The sequence below is a fragment of the Peromyscus leucopus genome, chromosome 5, assembly GCF_004664715.2.
Source record: "Peromyscus leucopus breed LL Stock chromosome 5, UCI_PerLeu_2.1, whole genome shotgun sequence".
In the NCBI taxonomy this organism is placed as follows: Eukaryota; Metazoa; Chordata; class Mammalia; order Rodentia; family Cricetidae; genus Peromyscus; species Peromyscus leucopus.
The window spans coordinates 91153405-91178025 of record NC_051067.1 but is presented as its reverse complement, the minus strand read 5'-3'; the positions used below and the strand labels follow the sequence as shown (position 1 = coordinate 91178025).

Below are 24621 nucleotides of genomic sequence, written 5' to 3'. Positions count from 1 at the left end.
CAGTACAAACACTTATCAAAGCATCCTGTTGACTCACCTAGGACACACAGCTTCTTTCGCCGGTCTACCTCAGGTAAGTAGGGGAGAAGGGTCTGAAAGGGTTGTGCTTGGGGGAACGGATCGGGAACTAACCTTTGCCGTCTGCCGCCTCTTGGGAACCAGCCTGGCCCGGAAGATTGCTGTAGGCAGAGCTGCCCAGCAACGGTGTCCTAAAGAAAGCCCGTGGGAGAAACAAGTTACACACGGGTAGGCTCGGCAATCACACACAGCCTACAGATTTAAATTTCATTTGGTTTCTTAAGGTTCTGCTACTTTTCTTCTCTTACCATCCCCCCACACACCCCATATTCCCATTAAATCAACCCGAGCTGAAATTTTGCACAGTCTTCAGGGATTTGTTTGTGCTCTGATTTGTCATAAAAGGGTAACATTTTCATCTCTGCATGCAAAGCTCAAACATTAAGTTCATAATTACTTCAGCAGGATTTATGAGTGTTTCTCCAGGGAGTTGCTTTCAAAATAAGATAAGTGCCATGCATGGAATAAGAAAGATTACAGTAATTACATTGGTTTCCAAATAAAATTTAATGGCAGTGGGGTAATGTGGGGACTCACAGATGTTATGTGTATCCTTTGAAACGCATCTGTATCTCAGTTTCCCTGAACTCAGAAATGGCATTCCTTACCAGCAAGCTATGGTTTATTGGGCGAGATGGGGCATTGTGCCTGGAGTGAACAAATTGATCTCCAGCCTGCACATGTCGTGGTAACTAACTGCAGGTCCTTTGGTTCCGGAAAGAGGGTTTCTAAACCGAGGCCTCTGGAACTGTGAGGGGAGGGAGGGTGCAGTGGAGCTGAAATCAGCCCAGAGAGTCCTGCCTGCCCCTCCTGTACATGTATCAGAGAGTCCTGCCTGCCCCTCCTGTCCATGTATCAGAGAGTCCTGCCTGCCCCTCCTGTCCATGTATCAGAGAGTCCTGCCTGCCCCTCCTGTCCATGTATCAGAGAGTCCTGACTGCCCCTCCTGTCCATGTATCAGAGAGTCCTGACTGCCCCTCCTGTCCATGTATTCAGAGAGTCCTGACTGCCCCTCCTGTCCATGTATTAGAGAGTCCTGACTGCCCCTCCTGTCCATGTATTAGAGAGTCCTGACTGCCCCTCCTGTCCATGTATTCAGACTGCAGACAGGGACGGGAAGTCCACCCTGCATCTTTCTCCTACCCCATGACAGCAAAGCAATCATCACAGGCCATTGTGGGCGCCATGGGCCCTGGCCCCCGACTGTGAGTGGCTGCGGCCTTGCTTGCTGACCTTGATCAGATGTCCTCCCTATTCAGATTCCCTGCCGGTATCCACCCTTCTGAATGCTTAAGGGAAGTTCCTTGTTTGTGTATCCTACATATTGGGCGTTAACAACTTAGATGCAAGAATGTAGAACATTGGGTCTGGAATGTAGACCATTGGTAGCGAACTTCTGCCCTCCGGGGGTTCCTCCATTTGTGTTGTAAGCCTGTATTTAAGGTTTCTTCCCTCTTTCAATAAACGGCATTCGGCATTCAGCCATGGCGAATGACTTGCTGTCTCTTGTCTCTATTTTTAATCCGCAGCCCTTCGCTCGGACATGGTGAACGGGTATCGGTAATGTGGGCATTACCGCTACAGGCCATTAATTCTTAAGTGCAGTTTCTGAATAAAGCACCCACTGGTTGCCTCTCAGTAGGTGTGGAGTAGACGTTCTGACAGACAGACAGACAGGGAGCTCGTGAGCTGACCTCTGTGGGAATCACTCCTTTGTTTTTCTTTTTATATTAGACTACCCTTTATATATAATTCAATCTCCAAATATTGTGGTTTGGTTAGTTTTTAAAACATTGTATTGGGGAGGGGGGTGGAGATGGCTCAGCAGTTGAGAGCACTGGCTGTTTTTCCAGGGGACTTGGGTTCAACTCCTAGCACCCACATGGCCGCTCAAAGCCATCTGTAACTCCTGTCCCAGGTGATTCAGTGCCCTTTTCTGGCCTCTGCATCCACTAGACACACAAGTAATGTACAGATATATGGATAGACAAAACATCCATACACATACAAATTTTAAATTCTGTCCTTGGAATTATAGGATATGTATATTTTTTGTCCTGCAGAGCTATAATGGAAAGAACCAAACTCAGCAAGGAAAAATACAAAAATGTACAGTTTGAGGAGAACAGGGCACCAGGAAGTGTAATGGAGCTAAGTTCTGTGCTCAAGGAGATAAACAGATTAAAGAAAAACCTGATGCTAAATGGAATAAAGGGAGTGACCTCAGGACAAGACCCCACTCAGCTAACCTCCCCACTTGTGAAAAGGAGTTAAAGAACAGCTTAAGCAGTGGAGGAAACCATCAAAACCAAAAGGCTGATGCAGATGAACTGAATGAAAGGGCCACGGTCCAGCCTCAGCAGGCAGAAGAACTTGGCAGCTTTGGCCTCCTGGTTCTGGTTTTAAAGTCAAGGATTCAAGAAAGGGGTTGTGGAATCTTCCTCTGAAGCTAAGGGATGCCGCTGAGGCCAGGCGTGTGTCAGGGGCATCCCAGCATGTGTCAGGGGCATCCCGGCGTGTGTCAGGTGTGTCAGGGGCGTCCCTGCATGGAGGCCCAGAAAGACCTTTGTGTAAGGCTATGAAGGTGAAGCTCGGATTGCCTTGGAGACCCCAAGGTGTTGGAGATGCCAGAGCTGTGGGATCCCTGCTGAGGAGAGCTGCTAACGGAGTGGAACCAGCCCAAGAGAGAGAAGTACGTTGCAGTCAACAAAGCTGAAAGTTTGTTGGAGATCTGGAGAGCGCTTTGACATTAGACTTCGAGATAGAATTTGGAGTTTGCTCAGCTGGTTTTCAGTCTTGCTTTGATACAGTATTTCCTCATTATGCTCCTTTCCATCCCTTTTGGAATGGTAATGTATATTCTGTGCCATTGTATGTTGGAAGTATGTGACCTGCCTTTTGATTTTTGTTTTACAGGGGGCTAGAGTTAAGAGATTGCCTTGAGTCTCAGAAGAGACTTTGGACTTTTTGTAGTATTTTTTGTTTTGTTTTGTTTTGTTTTGTTTATCGAGACAGGGTAGCCCTGGTTGTCCTGAAACTAGCTCTGTAGACCAGCTGGCCTTGAACTCAGAAAGATCTACATGCCTCTGCTACTCAAGTGCTGGGATTAAAGGCGTGTGCCACCACTGCCCAGCTGATGGACTTTAGACTTTTAAATAGTGTTGAAACTGTTAGAGACTATGGGGACCTTTAAAGTTAGACTAAATGCATTTTTACATTAGGATACAGCTTCTGGGGGACAGGGAGTGGAATGTGGTGGTTTAAATAGAAATGGACCTGATAGGCTCATGGATTTGATAGCTTGTTCACCAAGGAGTGGCAGTCATAGGAGATGTGGCCTTGTTGGAGGAAGTGTGTCACTGGGCTTCGAGGTTTCAAATGCATAAGCCAGGCCCAGTGGGTCTCTCTTCTTCCTGCTGCCTGCAGATCTAAATGTAGAATTAATTCCCAGCTTCCCCGGCATCATGTCTGCTTTAACATCGCCATGCTCCCCACCATGCGAATAATAGACTAAACCTCTGAAACTGCAAGCAAGCCCCAGTTAAATGCTTTCCTTATAAGAGTTGCCATGGTCATGGTGTCTCTTCATGGCAACAGAACACTGACTAAGACAGAGGGGGTGGGATCCAGGCACTCTCAGATTTTGGCACTTGAGAGACAACTATGGAATTTCTTTTATATTTGTCTTGTGTTCAGTTTTTTGGGGAGGGGGTTGGGGTTTTTTTTTTTTCTTTTCTTTCTTTCTTTCTTTTTTTCTTTTTTTGACTATTCTGAACAATGCTGCTGGGAATAGGTTTATATATGTCTTGATGTAAGAGTGAAAATGCATTTGAGATGGTGGTTACTTGGAAGTGGAGCTGCTGGGTTGCTTAATACCATCGATGCTAGATAAGACCAAGCTGCTTCTTCAGGGATCCACAGCAGTGTGCTTCCCTACCAGCCATTTGTGGGAGATCCCCACATGCCTCATCCTTACCAACACTTAGAAATGATGTTTTTAAGTTATAACAGAACTAGGTTTGTAGAGGAAGCGAATTACAATAAGGTGTCCAATTTATCTAACTTTTTCCTTGGGGTCAGTGCTCTTTGCATCTGTTTAAGAATTTTTTTCTAGGGCTCAGCAGGTAAAGGTGGCTGCTGCTAAGTCTGGTGATCCGAGTTAGGGTGTGAGACCAAAATGAGCCATCTTAGAAATAAGACCAAAATGCTTTCACCCTAAAATTAAGGCCTAAGATTTCTCCTTTTGAGAACAGGCCAGAAGTTACTAAGACCAGTCAGTTCAGATTCCAGAAACCAGGAAGTGTAAAAGTACAGAGTCACAAGGTAGTCAGGAGGTAATGGCTGCCGGACTATGGAATGTCCTCTCCCTGGCCCCCTAGGCAACTGCTTGACCATAGAATGCCCCAACCCTAGTTTCCATAGTGACTGTGTAATCACCAGATGCCCCCATCTGGGGGCAGCCAATGAAAAATGGTGGTGGGCAACTACTTCCTTAGAAGGAAAACTGAATTGTGATTTCTGGAATTCCTAGACACAAGCCAATCAGAATTGTACCTGTACTAGCACCCCTAAATGATGTAACCTTGTGACTTTTCCCTTTAAAAACTGAGCTTGCAGACAGGTGGGCGCTTCCTCCAGCCTCCACTGCGTTGGATGTATTGGACGAAGTCCCTGCCTAGGCTTGTATTGCATTTGGATATCCACGATTAAACCTTGCTTTTGCATTCCGGCTTGCTCGTCCTTGGTGGTCTCTCTGGGGGTCGCGATCTGGGCACAACAAGGGAAAGAAAGAACTGACTCCACAAAGTTGTCTTCTGACCACCACACACATGCCTGTGCCACCATGCACACACCCACACAAGAGCGAAAATAAAGATCTCTCTAAAAAGAAAAAGAAATCTTTGCCAATCAAGATAGCCTCAATGTTGACACCAAATATTTCACTGTTACCAGGTCTTGCTGCAGGCCACAAAAATATGAAATAGAGATTCAGCTGTATATGATAAAGCTATACCTAGAAGGACCAAGGAATCCTTCTGGAGAAGTCAAATATCAAGGAATACCTGGTGTTATTTGGCTTTTAATATATCAGCTGTTTCCTACTATCAATTTCTTGTGCACCCATAACTCCTAGGCAAAGAGTATAAGCTTCTCAGACCTTCTGATCCGAACTAGGTACCACCCTTACAGAGACAACGCCTATCTCCTAGGAGACAGGGGGTTGTGTAGATGCATAGCTTTATTTCTTAGGCAAATGAAGCTCAGGCCCTCTTTCCTCTCTCAGCCCAAATGGCATTCCAGAGCAATTGACTCAGAACAAAAGGGTTTTTTGCATACCAGGTGCAAATTAGCTTTGAGACAGGTTTCTTAGCTCCCAGCAAAGTCACCCCGCCCTGCCAGTATATATGGTGGCATAGGAAATTAGAGACAGTTTTATTTTGATGACCTATAGAATCATTTACCTAACCACCTGTAAGATTGTAGTTTGAGCACATTTATGATAGACTCACCTAACCACTTATAAGAATATATTTTGAGCACATAAATTCTCTGACCTATTCCAGGCCTTATCTGACCCCACCTCCTCTATTCACTCCCCTTTTGTGTTACAAATGAAGCTGGCTATCACTGCCCTTGTGAGGACCTCTGAAGTTTTGCATTGTATTGTGAGAGTTACTGCTTGCGAGGTCATAGACCAGTTCCAGGAGTGGAATGGGAAGGACCAAGATGGAGAAAAATGAAGTTGAAGATGAGGACGAGGCAAAAGGAGCTTAGTTAGAACTAGGATAGTGTTAGTGTGGAACCAAAATAAGACCAAAATGCTCTCACCCCAAAACTAAACCTAAGACTGCTTCTTTTAGCTACAGGCCATAAGTTACTGGAACAGGCCAGAAGTTACTGAGACCAGTCAGTTCAGATTCCAGAAACCAGGAAGTGTAAAAGTACAGAGCCACAAGATAGTCACGAGGTAATGCCTGCCAGACTATGGAATGTCCTCTCCCTGGTTTCCAGGGTAACTGATCACAGAAATGCCTCCACCTGAGGGCAGCCAATGAGAAATGGTGGCGGGCAACCACTCCCTTAGAAGTAATTTCTAGAAGTCCCTAGAAGCGAGCCAATCAGAATTGTACCCGTACTAGCACCCCTAAATGATGTAACCTTGTGACTTTTCCCTTTAAAAACTGAGCTTGCAGACAGGTGGGCGCTTCCTCCAGCCTCCACTGCGTTGGATGTATTGGACGAAGTCCTTGCCTAGGCTTGTATTGCTTTTGAATATCCAGAATTAAACCTTGCTTTTGCATTCCGGCATGCTCGTCTTTGGTGGTCTCTCTGGGGGTCACGATCTGGGCACAACATTTGGGGGCTCGTCCGGGATCCCCAGAGACTCCCCGCCGGGACCCCTAAGAGCTCCGGAGGTCCATCTGCACCGATCGGTAAGAGCGCTCTGTTTTCTTGTCTTTGCTTTCATTTTCTTATCCGAAGCCGGCGGTTGAATCTGACAGGCTCACCTTGGCGGACGCGCCTGTAAGGTGACCTGGAGGAGTTGGAAGACGTTCCAACCCCTCATCAGGACGCGGGGGTCCTCACAGGTCCCCCCGTCATAGGACGCCCGAGAGGGGTCCGTCTGTTAGGATGCCCGTGAGGGGTCCGTCTGTTTGGATCCGTCTGGGGATCGGGAGAGATGCCCATGAGGGGTCCGTCTGTTTGGATCCATCTGGGGATCGGGAGACTCTGTTGAATTCTCCCTGTCCCATCTGTAGGTCTTTGGCATTATTGAGGCTCCCTCTCTGGACTCTCGTCTGTCTGCCTGGACCATCTGTAGGGCCCTTGTTCTTCCTTTTTGTCTGCCTATCTTGTTCGTCAGTGTTATTTGTTATACCTTCATAAATGTATAAATGTGTGAGAACTGTGGCCACATGTGTGAGTGTTTTATGCCTGAGCTTGTGTGTGCATTGGGACTTGTGGGCCGATTGCCAGCCGAAGGGATGGAGACCCCTTCGGTGGTTGAACTGGCACAGACTAACCTAACATTGCTTCCTTGCTCTCTCTGACCAGAGCACAGGCAGCAGGCAGCAGAAAGCTTGCAATGAGTCCGGCAGGCAGCGGCTGCACAGCTGCTACTTCGGGGACCCAGGGCGCCTCTGAGAGGGCTAGGCGGCCCATGAGCATCATGGGGCCTAGATGCAGCGGGTTCGGGCCCCAGCTCGCTCAAAAAGCTATGGAGTAGAGGCTTGGCTGCATGGGAACTAGGCATGGCTTTGTGCTAGAGCGGGCTGTGAGCACTGTGGGTCCCAGATATGGTCGGCAGGTTCTGGCTGGGCTCCTGTGTGGACATGGGGCAGAGCTGGCGGGAGCCAGCAGAAGCCTCAAGGAGCTCAGTGTGGGGGCTGGTGGAGAACTAACTGCCCCTCCAGGGTCACAGCTGAGGAGTGACCTACAGATCTGTGGGCCCAGCCAGGGCATGGAGTCACTTTCAGTCTGTCATTCTCGTGTTCTTGTTTGTCTCCATGGTGCATGCTTTCCCCCCCCCCCCCCCCCCCCCCCCCCCCCGCTTTCCCCATCTTCCTCTTCCATGCTGTTGGGTGGGGCTCCCAAGACCTGCCCTGGGGCTAAAACTCGATCAAGGTCTGGCTCCAAGAATGGAATGTCACCAACAGTTTCTTGTCTGCGGTACAGTGCTGATGCAAATTGAGAGTTATTCTTGTTATGGTGTATGCATGTATTTCTGTTCTTGTTTAAAATATTGTAACTTTACAATATATTCTAGAGTACTGAGGGAAATCACAAGAAAGACTTTGGTAAGAGTTTCTGTTTTGAAGGAAAAGAAAAGGTGGAATTTGTCTAGAGTAAATGTCTGAGGGATCAAAGGAATGGACTGAGGGTACATGAAAGGTTGTAGAAGGTCAGAGGGGATGTGATGTAAACTGTTTGTTATGGTTTCTTATACCTGCAAATACTGAATTTGAAAGTTAATTCTTGTTGGTTTTCATCTTAAGAATGGCTAATGATTCTGCAAACTGCTTATGTGTGTATGTATACAGGCATGTGACTTGAAAATGTAAGCAAGCTTTAACTGTATGTATGTATGTGAGTAACTTGGATCCAACTGTGTGTATGTGTGCAAGTAATTATTGTTTAGAAAACCGAGCTTTAAACAGCAACCACGTGGCTCCTCCATCTTGGCTGGTGATCTCATGGGCAGCCATGTGGCTGGCAGCCATCTTTTACTAAGGATATAAAGATCTACTCGGGTTAACACCTAATACTTATGTCTTTACCAAGTGTTCAACAGCAAGTTTCTAGAGAATTTAAATAGATGGCAACATATGTTTAATAAATAAGGTATTTGATTAATATTAAAGCTGCACATCAATGCTTTTATTCACAGGAATATACCTTGCTCTGGCAGCCAAACTTTGCAACATAAAGGAATCATAGGAAACAGCTGAGGTTTGCAAATGTATGGCAGGACTAGAGTTCCAAAAAGAGTCTAGTTGCAGTGGTAGAAGACATTTGAGAGATCTCAGTCTTTTAAGAACAGTTTTTATAGTTAAAAAATAAATGGCTTAAAAATGTTTCTTCTTACCCAAGGTACGTTCAGGCTTAAGAATGTTGTATAATGATATTTTGTTTTGGTTTCTTTACTGAACCTGTATTTGATGCTAGAAGAGCTTCAACTTAAAAACATTGTTTTTAGGCTACTTTTGTAGACTGTTAGAGAACATAAATAGTCAGTCATAAGTAATCAAGTTTTTTAATTGTAGTCAGGGTAAGTAAGTACTGATGTAAGTTTACTCATTTACTCAGTCTCTTGCATATGTTTTTAGGGTTGAGCTTGAAACAAGTAATTAGAAACAAAGTTTGTCTATTCAGATATACCTGGACAGCCCTCATACTTCAGAGATCTGCAGAATATGGCATTTAAATGTTGATCTAAAAGCTTACTATATCAGACAGGCTTCCAGATCCTAGCAGTGACCCAAGGTCTCCAAAGAAGATTACGTACGAGGCACCACAACGTCTCTGCCTGAAATATGACAACGCTGACCACAGGGCAAGATGCCCCAGTGCAACGCCTGCCGCCAGGACCCAGCCCAGACTGTGGACAAGCAGTAGGACACTGGAATTGATTGCACCCTTTTGCATGACCAAGGTCAGTCTTCCATGTCCCTATTCCACAGGAAAAATACTCTGCCTTATGGACCTGATGGCGGAAGAAGATTGATGCTGTTCTGACTGGTGCCTCCAATGCTGTGGAGACCTGGGTAGGGTTTGGTCCCTGTAATTTATAGGATTGGAAGCTTCTTGGTCTGCACTCAGATATAGTTTATCCTTCTCAGATCTCTGACAGTACTGATGGCCAGGCTAGCTCTAACTTTGTCAGCATGGCAGCATCAACCAGATCCTTCTGCAAGGCCATAGCTAGCTTGTTAGCTCACTTTTAGGAAAATGTTCTAAGATATAAAAGTTTAAGTCATAAAGATTCAGATATGAGTCTAAAATGAGATATGTTTCAGATTACTCTCCTGTTCTGTGGTTCAGAGCTTAACATTTAGGAGCTCTGATGAGCTGGTAGAGCAATGACTACTTAACTATTCAGTCACAAGCTCAACATTTTGGATTTGTTTTAGATGTCATATTTAAATGTAACTTGTTGGGACTCAAAGGTATGAGTCCACTTCTGCTGTTTTACAAGATACCCATTACCTGCTTTGTCTACAATATGGATTTCAGTACAGATTGGTAATACTAATGTATCTAAAACTTTTATGTCATTTTGTAAGTAGTCCTCAAAGGATCAAAAGAGTCATAAAAACCTAGACCCACTTCGCAGAGGTCAAAAGGACCCCAGAAAAGTATTCCTAAAGATGGTATTTTTCCTCTCTCCTGGTCTTGGGACTACTACTGCTTTTCCCATTACTAAGGGTATGGACCTAAGGGTTCCAAATAAGTTCATAAATTTTAACTTCTGTTCCTAGTTTAAATTTGTCTCAACAGATTTCTACTCAGCTGGCAGTCACCTCCAGGTTTCAGTCACTGACTCCACTGCTCCAGACGACTGTGAGCTCCAGACTTGCTAAAAGCTGATGTGGACCAGCCCAGCTAACATGGTTCTTCCCCATCCCTATGGGGTCAGGCAGCTACATGCTTCTGACAAATGCCCCCTTGCCCAGTCTTTGACTAGCTTTTCAGCCTTTTGGGGTCCCCTGACATCGGCGCCCCAATGCCAGCTCGAAGCAGTTCCAGAAGAGAATACATCACCCATATTCCCTGTTCAGGAAAGGCTGAAATGCTGGGTCAAAAGAAAACTCCCTGGCATAGAGACAAGATGGCTAACTATACATGGCCATTATTAGAGAGGGATACTTAGGAGCTAACTGTCCAAAACCCATGATTGGGTTCCATTAGGCACATGAGAAGGGGGAAATGTGGAACCAAAATAAGACCAAAATGCTCTCACCCCAAAACTAAACCTAAGACTGCTTCTTTTAGCTACAGGCCATAAGTTACTGGAACAGGCCAGAAGTTACTGAGACCAGTCAGTTCAGATTCCAGAAACCAGGAAGTGTAAAAGTACAGAGCCACAAGATAGTCACGAGGTAATGCCTGCCAGACTATGGAATGTCCTCTCCCTGGTTTCCAGGGTAACTGATCACAGAAATGCCTCCACCTGAGGGCAGCCAATGAGAAATGGTGGCGGGCAACCACTCCCTTAGAAGTAATTTCTAGAAGTCCTAGAAGCGAGCCAATCAGAATTGTACCCGTACTAGCACCCCTAAATGATGTAACCTTGTGACTTTTCCCTTTAAAAACTGAGCTTGCAGACAGGTGGGCGCTTCCTCCAGCCTCCACTGTGTTGGATGTATTGGACGAAGTCCTTGCCTAGGCTTGTATTGCTTTTGGATATCCAGAATTAAACCTTGCTTTTGCATTCCGGCATGCTCGTCTTTGGTGGTCTCCCTGGGGGTCACGATCTGGGCACAACATTAGTTATTTTGTGGCGCTGTGCTCTTACCCTGCAAGGAAATGTCATGAAACATGACAGAATCCGCTAATAAGAGTTTTATTAAGATAAAAGGGACAGAAAGTGCCCAGGCCTGTGGAAGACACATATGTAGAGAAGAAGAAAGAGCTGGGAATATGGCGCCGGCTTATAAAGGCTGGGCGTGCACAGGTTGACCTAACTACTCCACACATGTGCGTAGATCACATGGCTACACTGAGCGCTTACATAACCATGCAAAGTCACGAATCCTGGTCACGAGAGACGCCTTGACCCGGAAATGGCTGTCTTAACCTGGAACTGGCTAGGCAGAAGTGTCAGGTCCGCCGGGCATATGCAAACATGCCCAACTGTGTGGGTGTGTTGTGAACCCTTCAGATAGGAGAGGAGGAAAAGGGACAGAGAGGAGCTAAGTATGAGTACAGAACTGAAGCTGTGTAAATAGTATTTAATCTCAGAGGAATAAAGTAAACGGATGAAAGAACCCGGTGTACTTAGATTACTTTCCCTCATACTACCCCACACCGACCATAGCGTCTTCCCCAGGACTCTGGGAGAAATATTCTCAGGGCAGGCCCCTGGGAAAATTTTGTTAAGGTCTTTAACTCACTGAGCTGGGAGCACAGCCTTTCTGTGGCATCACTTCTATACGTCAGCACCTGTTACAAGCGTAGGTTTGTTTCTGCTCTTTAATCTGTACTCCCTTGTTAAGGCTAAGGTTTACTTTTACTTTAAATTATGTGTATGTATGTCTGAGTGTGGGTGTGTGTGTGTGCATGCTGTGCCTGTGGAGGACTTGAGACATGGGAGGTTCCCTGGAGGCAGAGTTTCAGGAAGAGCCTCAGTTAGGAGGTGTTAAGAACTGAATTCAGGTCCTCTGCAAGAGCAATACACGCTCTTAACTGCTGAGCCGTCTCTCCAGCCCCTGTTTTCCTCCATTCCATTGACCTGTTGCTCTACCTTTGTGCCATACTACTGTCCCGGTTTATTTATTGTATCCCCCTAAGCTACAGTGATGTTTGCTATCTGTAGAGTAAACTCTCATAGTTGATTCTTTCCTAAGAATATCTTGGCTGGATCACAACACTTTTTGTTTTCATGTTAAGCTTTAGAATTGCCTCATCAAATTCTAAACCAAAGAAGCTATCAGAATTGCACTGGGTCTATAAATTAGGAGGGAACGACACTGCTTTGCAACATTCAGTCTCCCAATCCATGAACATGGTTTATCTATCCACATACTCAGATGTTGTCTATTTTCCCTCAGTAATTTGTAGTTTTCTGAACAGGAGTGGACAGGAGTGGACGGGAGGGGTGGGAGTGTGAACGGAGGTGGGATGACCTACCTATCATGGCAGCACAGTTCCCTGGCCGGGATCCTGAACTACATAAACGGTGAAGGGAGCTGAGCACCAGCATGCATTTGTTCCTCTCTATACTGACTGTGAATGCAGCGGGACCAGTTGCCACGTGACTCCTGCATTGTAACTGCGAACCAGAGCAAGCAAACCCTCTGTCTCTTGAGGTGCCTTGGTCAGAGCATTCGATCGCAGCACTCAGAAAGCAGCTGAGGAGGCAGTGCTCTCTAGTGCATTCACAGTTCCCCGATCCCTTCATTCCTCAGCAGAGCGGCACACTTGTGAGAACGGACACCAAAGTCCATAGCTGAAGTGAGAAGCCCGTGGGTTTGGCCACCTGTACAATATCCACATCCCTCATAATAGTATCATATGTAATATTTTCATATCATATTATGATATGAAATCAATGTAATTATATCATATCAATGTAATATTTTCACTGTCCTAAAATAGCCCCTTTATTTACCAACTCTTTGTCCTTCCCCCTTTCAACAATCCCATGGAGTTCCCTGATATAGTCACTGTCCTCATAGATTTTTTTGTCTTTTCCAAATGTCATTTAGTTGGCTATACAGAGTACATAGCTGTTTCAGATTGTTTTCAGTTAGTAATATGTATAAATTCTTCATGTCTTCTCATGCCTTGATAAGTCGTTGCTTTTCACCACTGAATATCATTCTGTTGTATGTGTGTGCCACAGTTTAACCACTGACCTGTGAGAAGACAGTTTCATTCCTACCAAGTTTTGGTGGTTATGAATAAAGCTACCATAAAGAATTTATATGGATTTTTGTATGGACATAATTTTTTTATTCCTCTGGATTAATGCTGTGGATATTGTTCTATATAAATAAAACACTGATGGCCAATGACCAGGCAGGAGGTAGGTGGGACAAGGAGAGAGGAGAATTCTGGGAAGCGGAAGGCTGAGAGAGAGACTGCAGCCACCGGGAGGAGAAGAGCATGTAGAGACGCCGGTAAGCCACCAGCCACGTGGCAAGCTATAGATTTATAAAAATGGGTTAATTTAAGATAAAAGAACAGTTAGCGAGAAGCCTGCCACGGCCATACAGTTTATAAGTGATATAAGCGTCTGAGTGATTATTTTATAAGTGGATTGTGGGACTGCGGGGCTTGGGGAACCTGGAGAGAAGCCCTCCAGCAACAAATGGCGCCCAACGGCTCGAGTTTCCACTTAAACCTGAGAATATTTAATAACCAATTCTAAACAGAGCCAAAACCAGGTTCCTGCTTCTTGTCTCATATGAGCAGCTAGACGCTGCAAAACGCAGGTTTGAACACTGGCGGGTTCCTGGCGGGTGCGTTTGACCGGCAGTATGGCGGAAATGAGGCATCTGCCAGCGGCAAATTAAGCTGTGTGATAGATTTAGTCTTTACTAGTATTTAAAAAAAAAAAAAAAAAGAGGTTTCTGGGCTACACGCTGCTTTGATAAGAAGCATAGACCCACTATTTCTGAGACTTGATGACTCCCAGAGCTGGCGGAAAACGTACCACTGCCATGTTGGGAAGCTGAAGTGGGCGGAGCCAGCAGCCACAGCGCCGTTTCAGGCTTACAATGGTACAGTTTAAAGCAATAGGCTCAAGGCTCAAGGTAATATAAAACATAAGCCACATAAAGATGGCTACCACACAGAGAATCTGGATTATGTTCTCTTTGATATTCATAACTAAAGAAAAACATTTGATTACAAAACCTGTTGAGTTATGCCAAAATGTATATTTTAAAGTACCTTGACTTCAAAATTTGGATATAAGGATATGTTACTTTGGAAAAGAGGTTCTGCTTTTGTTTCCACAGAAAGCCAGAGGCTGTGGACTTGTTCCAGATTAAGATACATCAGGTTTCACCAGCCAAGACCCCCTGAAAGGACTCCGATGACACCATGGCCCAGATGATCCAACATCCAGATCGGTTTCAAGGCAACTGGTTCGCACAATACAGCCTCACGGACTACCCCCATAGGTCTAAAATTTTCTTTACATCCCCATAAGATACAGCGCCCCCCTCCAGCAGGAAGTAGTAAGAGATGCTACGCCCAAATTCCCAAATATACCAAGCTGGCTTTAGAGGTGGAATTGGCTCACTCCCCTCTAAACCCAGACATATTGCTTTAAAAAAAAAAAATGGTTAAGTGATTCTTGTGTCCCAAATCAGAAGAGCCCTCTGGTGTGGGACAGAGAGAAACCAATATTTTTATTTAAAACAGGTTGATTATAAATGTGATCTCTTTCTAAAAAAGAAAAGGGGATATAATATAGATTATAGGAGGATATGGAGATGATAAGATAAAAGGGTAGATTAATGAACCTACTTTTAAAGAACAACTTGTTTAAAATGTTTTACATTGGTATAGATTTTAGTTTATGTTTAAAATGTTTTACATTGGTAAAAATTTTAGTTTATTAATACAAACTTAAAGTTAATTTTGTTATACTGTATATATATATTTCTATTCTTGTTTGAGGTATTATGTTTAACTCATTTAAAATTGTAATGGATGATTAAAAATAGATTAATAATCAGTCATCTATGATAATCATATTTGTAGCCATGTTAGTTAAGTCTTCTAGGTATACATAGATATATTTCAGATAGATAGGTAATCTTCAAAAACTTCATAGACCTAGAGAATATGGCATTCAAATAACTTAAAATTCTGTTGATGTGAGACACAATTGCTCCTGGCTGCACCAATTGATCCGAGAGAATGTTGGGCTTCTAAGACATTTCCATTTGGAAGTTTGTCTTTTTGGCACAAAATGGCCTACTGGGCAAAGAACTGCCCTTGCCTTGACGGCTGACAGTACAAATGCAATGCTGTCCTTTCTGGACAAGCGGGACACAAGGAAAGCGACCACTGTACTCTGCCAAGACAGGGTAAGATGGTCTCTCAGAATTCCTGCTTCTGAAAATGGTCTGTCAGATACTCTAGGCCTGTAGCCAATTTGAATGCACCAACAATGCTGAGAAACATCAGGTGACTGTCCAGGCTGCCAGCTGTCTTGGTCTACTCTTGCAAGATTCCCGAAGTTGCTTGCATCCGTCTACCATTTCTCAGGTACCATTATGTTCCTTCTCAGGTCTTTGATGTGGTTGAAAACTAGATAGTTGTAATTTCCTCAGTTATGATAAAAGATAAGTTAGATATAAAACCTTAAACTCACAAATATAAGATAGATAGGACATCTTCTTTAATATTGTAACTATAATTCTTGCTCGGTAATTGTTTTGTTATATGTAATTTTACCATGTTAAAGTTAAAACCTTCCTTTTTAAAAAAAAGAAAAAAGGGGAAGTGCTGTGGATATTGTTCTATATAAATAAAACACTGATGGCCAATGACCAGGCAGGAGGTAGGTGGGACAAGGAGAGAGGAGAATTCTGGGAAGCGGAAGGCTGAGAGAGAGACTGCAGCCACCGGGAGGAGAAGAGCATGTAGAGACGCCGGTAAGCCACCAGCCACGTGGCAAGCTATAGATTTATAAAAATGGGTTAATTTAAGATAAAAGAACAGTTAGCGAGAAGCCTGCCACGGCCATACAGTTTATAAGTGATATAAGCGTCTGAGTGATTATTTTATAAGTGGATTGTGGGACTGCGGGGCTTGGGGAACCTGGAGAGAAGCCCTCCAGCTACAGATTAATACCAAAGAAGACAATTGTTAAATAACAATATAGTTTGGTTTTCCAAGAAATTGCCAAATCGTCTTCCAGGTGGCTGTTTTGTATTTTTGTGAATGAAAGTTCCAGCTGTTCCATGCTTTCACCAACATTATTGGATTTTGATCATTCTTTTTTTAAAAAAGTTTTATTTATGTGTATGTGTGATTGTATGAGCATGTGTGAGTATGAGTGCTTATGTCTGTTTGTGTACCCTAAGGCCAGAAAAAGCATCATGTTTCCTTTTCTGTCACTCTCCACTTATTCCTTTGAAGCAGGATCTCTCCCTGAACCTAAGGCCTGTACTTTCTCAGCTAGGCTAGAAGCCAGCGAGCCTCAGAGATCTTCTGTCTCCACCTGCCTCAGATGCATACATGCATACATACACACAGTTACATGAGTGCTGGGATGGGAACTCTGGTTCTCGTAGTTGTACACTGAGTCCTATTAACTTGAGCCATTTCTTCAGTCCAGATTTTTGTCGTTCCAACAGGTGAGTAGTGGAACTTAATTGTTGTTTTAATTATATTTCCTTGATAGCATAGAAGTGAAGCATGTGTGCATCTTCTTTGATGAGATATCTGTTAGTCTTGGGCCCATTTTAAAATCAAATAGTTTATTCTTTTCATTACAAGAGCTCTTTCTGAATCTTGGGTATATTAATCAGAATACTTACCAAAAAAGGACTTTTCAACTATTTTCTCCCTATCTGTTACTTGTTTTCTCATTCTCTTGACATTGCATTTTTCAGAAATTTAAAACTTTTCATGAACAAGAACCAGCATGGCACAATAACCTTTATTTGTGCGGCAGTGGCACACACACCTTGGGAGTAACCAACAGCTCTCTAATTGGACTGGAAACACAGTGAACAAGAGGGAAATCACGCCTGGGACTAGAAACCTAGCCAACTGCCCAGGGCTGGTGAAGTCGTGGATCTTGGAGGAGAACCTGCAGCGGCCACTTTACTAAACCAGCAGAATCCCTAACTGAATTCTAAATATTTGTCCTAGTCCCCACAGATAAGCGTAGTCTTTGCCTAACATCAAGGAGACTTCTCTTTGCAAAAACAGAGATCATTACAGAAAACTACAACCAAACAAATGGAGAGTTGTGGCGCCCCATCTCAGTGGATACATCTGCAATACAACTCCCACACCTAAAGCTCAAGAGGGGGCAGAAAGATTGTGAGAGCCAGAGGAACAGGGAGTTTGCTGAGAGGTTGCATCTCCTAGGAATGTCGGAAGCCACACCCATAAGTCTCACCAACGTGATGCCTGAAAGTGAGCTGAACAAGGACAACAATAGACAGGCTAATCTGAACCAGAGGAGGGAGGTCAGGAGACAGGGAGAAGCCCAGGATGCCTCAATCCTACACAAAGAACTACAGGCAACTAAGGACGCTGAGAGTGGGAGAGATTGTCTTCCCCAAGGAAGAGTACACCAGTTTGCTAGCCGCTACCAAATGGTCAGCCCAGAAAACATAAATATGTGTGTACACACACATATGTACAGACTGAGCAGGTTGTATGTAGGTATTTAAGGAGAGAGAGAGAGAGAGAGAGAGAGAGAGAGAGAGAGAGAGAGAGAGAGATGTGTGTGTGTGTGTGTGTGTGTGTGTGTGTGTGTATAAAACAACAACTAATTAGAAAAGAGGTCATGAAGGAGGGGTATATGGGAAGGTTCAGAGGGCAGAAATGGAAGGAGGAAATGATGACACTATATTATAATCTAAAAAATTTAAAGAAAGAAATAATTTAAAAATTTTTGATGAAGTCCAATTTTACCAAATCTTTGATTCTGTGCCCTCCAAATCACAAGGCCATCTAGGCTTTAATCTCCTGGAACTTTTATAGTTTTGCATTTTGCACTAGAGCATTATCCATTTTGAGTTAATTTTTGTCTGTGTCTAGATCCCCCTACCCCACACACATAGGAGTCCAATTGATCTAACATGCTTTGAAAGGATAACTTTGCTTCTTTGCCAAATATTAACAAATGATATTTTATGTGCACTTATTTCTGGGCTCTGTTCTGTTCCAAGCGTCTGTCTGTCTGTTTGTTCACCAGTGCCATGTACTGTACTCACAGACAAGCATTGTTAGTCCGCCAACCTTTCCTCTACAATCTGCTGGTGGTTCTGCCTGTTTGTCTCTCCAGTTAAACACTGGACCCAGTTTTTGGTGCTCACAAAATTACTTGCTGGGACTTTAATTGGGTTCACATTGAACTCACACATTGTGATGGTTAGTTTTGTCAATGTGGTATCATCTAGAATCTTCTGGAATAGCATCTTAATGAGGGGCTGTCTGGATCAGCGTGGCCCATGGGCCTGGCTTGGGGAATTGTCTTCATCATGCTAGCTGTGCCCACTGTAGGTGCCCCACTCCCAGGCTTGGGGATCCTGGACTGAGCACTAGCACACAAGCATGCCTGGGTTCTCTCTCTGCTCTCAACCGTGGGTGGGACTAGCTGCTTCAAGTCCCTGCTGCCCTGATTTCCCATAGTGATGAACTCAAACGTGGACCCATGAGCCAAGGGGACCTTGTCTCTTCCACGTTGCTCTTGTCAGGGTGTTTCATCACAGGAACAGGAAACAAGCCAGGACACACACTGAGTTGGGAAGAACATTTTGATGCTATTTAGTCTTCTTAACCATAAACAGGGAATATCTGTATTGGTTTGTTATGCTATGATTTCTTGTATCAGAATTTTAGTTTTCTTTATGTGGGTCTTGTACATATTATGAAATTTTTACTCACAAATTTTATTTTAGGGGACTACTAACATAAGTGGTATTAAGCTTTTAAATTCAAATATCAGTCTTCCTGTTCAGGTGCAGAAAAACAGTTACAGTAGCAACTGCTGCTGAAGAAGCTATTTGCATTAGCCTATGGCTGCCGACCTTCTGCATGGGAATCTGTCCTTTCCCCTCTATAATTCAATTGTTATTTACTCCAGTGTGGACTCGTGGGTGTTTATTTGGTACACTGGGTTATGATGCAGTAATATCTGTTTTCCCTCAGTACCTTTCAGCTTTAACCATCTGGAAATTTCATTTGCCCCCCCCCCACCATTGCTGTTTCACCTCTTGGCATTTTAACATTTTCTGGCACTCCCTGCTCCCTGCTCATTGTATCTACCACCTGGTTGAGTCTGTGTTTCTCTAAGTAAATCTGATTCCTTTGTATTGGAGAAAACTTAGCAGAAACCAATATCAGGGCCCTTGATATCTCTGCACTTGCAAAACATTGCTTCAAGGTCCTTTTGTGTAAAGGTCTCCACTGACATGGACTGAGCAGAGAATGAGGAAATATACAGTAACCTGTATATAGACACATACACATAACTATTTCCATATATCGTTATCTCTAAGTAAGTTATCATCTACACTAACAACTATCTAATTTTGATCATTATGACAGGGGTCATTTCTAGACTCTACTCCTTATCATTTACTTCCTGTTCCAATAAAAACCTTGGCTTCCACCACCTATCACCCATTTGCTGAATTGTTCAGTTCTAGCTTCTGCATATAATAGTTTCAGAAATATTGCTCAAATCTAGTGGGAAACAACGTTGCCAGTCATAAAACCTGCTTATGCCCAGCTCCTTTATCTTTATCTTTATCTCCCACTGACCTCAGCCTTTTATCACATGCCAGTGAGCTCATCTCACAGAGCCGTATTTCTCAGTCTCTTTATCCTATTTTTAGCTTCTCAAACTCCTGAATGTTTTCTCAATCTGCATAAAGTTCACTCTTTATGCTATGAAGTGCTGTATGTTTTGACAAACATTTAACGTCTTGTATTCACCAGTATGGCATCACACAGAAGAACTCCACCAGACCTAAAACATCAGCGTGCTTCATCTGTTTAACGCTTGCCCATCCTCTGGAAACAGTGATCTGTATAGTGTGTGTGTGTGTATATATATATAGTGTTTGCAATATACAATGTGTAACTTCCTACATCTTTTCTTAGAAATATGGATCTAAGACTCATCCACAGCTTTTCACAGCCTGGTACCTCATATCTTTTTTATTTTTAATCACTGGATAATACTCTATTGTATAAATATAGCATAGTTTGTCTGTTTACCTATTGGTTCCTCCAATCTGTGTCCATGATAAAGAAAAGTATCATAAAGATTCTGCGTTGGTTTTGTATGGGTATGTACTAAGTTTTCGTGCTCCTGAGCAAATACCTAAGAATGTGGTTCGGGAGTAACACAATCAGACTGTTTCACTTTGTAGGACACTGACTGTCGCCCACTTTGCTTAAACAAGTCCTCCAGCACCCCAATGGCTCAGGTTTCCCTGGTGACTTTTCCCTCACCTGATGAGAAGCTCTTGGAGGGACCATGAGTTTTTAGAACCGGTGTATCAAATTTCAGACCTTAAGCATGGTAGGACCTAAATAAATATTTGACTAGTGAGCAAGTAGAGCTTCAAGACTTTAAAGTGTGTGCTGAGGGCTGGGATTGGGGATTGTAGCTCCTCAGGGAGCATCTGTCTAGAGGGGGGGGCGGGGGAGGCCCTGTTTTAACCCCACGGCTGCACAGCAAATCCTAGTGGCACTCTGCGCCTGTCTCGGCAGCTCCAAAGTGCAATGCTCCCCCATTCTAATCTTGGTGGGCAACGAGGATTGACCCTAACATCGTATCAGTACACGTCCCTTACTGTGCATCTCCGACCCCCAGCACGTGCGCAGTTTTTGTACATTAGGAATTTTATGAATTAAAACTGCTTTAGAGGGAAGTGATTGAGGTTCCCCCAGGTTTCTTCTTCTTGTGCCGTATGCTAATTTCATTCTGTTGCCAGGATAAAACACTCCGACCAAAAGGATCTCCCAGGATGAAAGGGTTTTACTGCATTTTACACTTACTTCATAGTCCATCCATCATTAAGGGAAATTGGGGCCGGAACTCAGAACAGGGACCTGGAGTGTAACTATGGAGGAACGTCACACCTGCTGCTTCATGGTGTGACTCACTCACAGGATCATGCCTTCCCACGTCAGCTGATAAGACAGTTCCTCACATGCATGCCCACAGTCTGACCTGGGTATTTCCTCACTTGAGACTTTCCTGCCAGATGACAGTAAACTGAGGCAAGTTGACAGTTAGGCTAACTGAGAACAAATGGTGTGGTTCAGGATGTCATTGCAAACACAGGATGAACAGTGCGAATGAAAAGTGTGTTCTAGTGCAGAATTTCCCTGGCTTACTGCATTTTAAATGACCATTTCCATTTTTATTCAGATGCCCTCACTGCCCCATAAACAGTCCCTGTGACCATGCTGTGCTCCTGCATTTGTACAGTCTTTACATAGAAGAAGACTTTTTAGTATCATAAAAAATGTCTCCCTACTGTAGCACGAATCTTAAAAAGTCTTATTAATAAAAACAAACCTGGACCCAGGTATTAGGGTGAATGCTGGAAGATCAGAGAAGCAGAACAAGCCACAGTTACCTCACCTCCCCAGTTCCTCAGCTGATCCTGTTTCCTCAGACTGGAAGCCTCTGTGTCCTCACCCAAATGGATCTCAGCTGAACTGTTGCTCAAAAGCCTAAAAGCTTAACCAGCCTCTAGTTCCTGGTTCTCACTCCTTATATACTTTTTCCTGCCATTACTTCCTGGGATTAAAGGCGTGAGTCACCATGCCTAGCTGTTTCCAGTGTGGCCTTGAACTCAGAGATCCAAGTGGAATGCTAGGATTAAAGGCGTGTGTGCCACAATTTTCTGGCCTCTATATCTAGTGACTGTTCTGTTCTCTGACCCCAGATAAGTTTATTAGGGTGCACAATATTTTGAGGAACATACTACCACCACAAAAAAACTTTTGTAAAAAACCATTTGGATCTCTTTTTTCTTCCTTTGGTTTTTATGGAATATTTTATTACAACTTTCTGCTGTCTTCTTTTGTCTAAAATTTTAAAAAGCTTATAACTAATACAAGAAGAACTATATCCAAAAAGTATATACAATATATACAGTCAAGAATTACATTAACGATGTCTAGTCCATTAACAATTGACAGATTCAGATGAAAAATTCCATTAATATATAACAATGTCCAGTCCATTAACATTTGACAAATTCAGAAAAAAAATGTCATTACTTATCCTATTTAAAACAAGTAGTTCCTTTTTAAAAGTAGATTAAAAAATTGACCTTTTTATCTTATCATATCCATATTCTCTCTTTTTTCTTTTCATAAGAGATTCAATAATCTACCTTTTGTCATTTTTATATCTTCCCCTTTTTCTTTTTAGAGTAGATTCAATGATCTATCCATTTATTCTATTATTCCTTTATCTTTTTTCTCAGAATAGATTCAATGATCTACCTCTTATCTATATTCTCTTCTTTCTTTTTTCTTTTTTTTAAACAAAAACTCTGAATCTAATCTCCTTGTTCAGCTTTTTCCCTGACCATTAACAATTAACAGCTTGTAACCAAACATCATAAACAACAACAATATCCATAACTCATTAAACAACCAAAAACCTCCCCTCCCACATCTTGGGAATGTGGCATCATTTTCTTAAAATGACTTCCTGCTTTCTGGGAGGTGAAGGCATCTTTAGGGAATCCTGAAAAGAAAATTTTTGGGTTAATTGTCAAGTCCTGTATCATTTGTCCAGTCACTGCATAATGAGAAGGTGCAGGGCTTGTTTCAAGTCCTTGTTCAAGTAGTCTGTCAGGCTGGATCATCTCAGCTAGCCATCTCAAAATTGTCCTGAGTAGTTTGTAGTCCAAAGTCAATCTTTCTGTGGTGTTAATCAGCTTAATGGCTTTACCATAGTCCATGCAGAATCATCGCTGTGGAGTCCCATCATCCTTTTGAAGATTTCAAATTTGCTGTTAGTCATGGTCATGGTTCCCTGCTGACTGTTTTTTTTTTTGTTTTGGTTTTTTTTTTTTTTTTTTGTGTGTGTGTGTGTGTGTGTGTGTGTGTGTGTGTGTGTGTGTGTGTGTGTGTGTGCCTCCTCTGTGGTTTGGAACAATTACAGTCTGATAAATGTCTGTCTCTTGGAACCATGAACGTTCTTCCCTAGAAGAGAAAATCTTCACAGCAATTTCTCCCCATCATTTGTCTTGCCAAACTTTTCCAAACTGACCTTTGCCGATGCTTTCTTGTAACATGATGGTCCTGGCAATTCTTCTCTGAACAAGAAGCAGTAAACCCTTCGTCCCAGGTAGCAGCATCACCGCAGTCACCAACACGATGAGAAGGAGCCAGCAACTCGGAGCAGCAGTCTCTGCCTCCATGGTCCCACCACTGTTTCTGGCTCAGCCTGGCCGAAGCTTCTCCTGAGCAAGCCTCCTAGGCCAGCCTCAAGCTCGAGATCCTCCTGCCTCTGCCTCCTTCAGTAAATCTTACTGGCATGCACCACCACAACTGGCCGAGTGTAGCTCAGGCCTGAGCTGGGGCCCACAAGGCCACAGGCAAGCAGCTTTTTCGTGAATTCGTACCACGAATGTTGGCCTCCAGATGTAGCACGAATCTTAGAAAGTCTTATTAATAAAAACAAACCTGGAGCCAGTTATTGGGGTGAATGCTGGAAGATCAGAGAAGCAGAACAAGCCACAGCCACCTCACCTCCCCAGTTCCTCAGCTGATCCTGTTTCCTCAGGCTGGAAGCCTCTGAGTCCTCATTCAAATAGATCTCAGCTGAACTGTTGCTCAAAAGCTTAAAAGCTTAACCAGCCTCTAGTTCCTGGTTTTCACCCCTTATATACCTTTCTGCTTTCTGTGCTCACTTCCTGGGATTAAAGGCTCTTGTCACCACACCTGGCTGTTTCCAGTGTGGCCATGAACTCACAGAGATCTAGGCGGATCTCTGCCTCTGGAATGCTAGGATTAAAGGTGTGAGTGCCATCATTTTCTGGCCTCTATGTCTGTCTAGTGACTGTTCTGTTCTCTGACCCCAGATAAGTTTATTAAGGTACACGATATTTTGGAGAACACAATATCACCACACACTACAGTTTCGCAAAATTTTTAATTAAACAGCTTTTGCTTGGAACTTTAGAAGACATTTCTCCTCTGGACTAAAATTAGCAAAGAGAAAGATTAAAAACAAAAGCAATAAAGCATGCCGTTGGTACTTTGCAATCAAGCTCGACCTACTCTTCACTCTCATTGCTGCATTTTAGCCTCTAACGGGATAGTAGTTGTGCAGTAAGTATATTGAAGTGTCTAAGATTCCAAACACACCCAGATAAATGTCATAAGCATGTACCCTTTTGTGGTTTTCAATGTTCTGGGCTTCCTAACTGGGATGAATCACACAATGAGAAACAAATTCAAAGTTATGTGCATTTTCACCACATTTTAAGGTCTATTAAACATATTAAACAATAACAAGTTTGTTGCATGGGTCTCTTTGGATCTATGTGTTTTTAGAGCGGATCTCAGTAACATATCAAGATCCCGTACCTGGCCAAGGATCTCGCCAACAGCCTGAGACTTAGCAGAGGAACCGCC

At 43.5% G+C, this 24621-nt stretch overlaps 1 protein-coding gene across 1 annotated transcript in view; it reads right to left on the bottom strand.

Annotated features, from left to right (window-relative positions):
- Positions 1-24621, bottom strand: part of C5H4orf51 (chromosome 5 C4orf51 homolog) — a 46176-nt gene that overhangs the window by 17554 nt on the left and 4001 nt on the right. The window contains exon 2 of the mRNA XM_028892913.2: positions 133-209. Coding sequence (XP_028748746.1) covers positions 133-209 — 77 coding nt within the window. The remainder of the gene's footprint in view (positions 1-132; positions 210-24621) is intronic.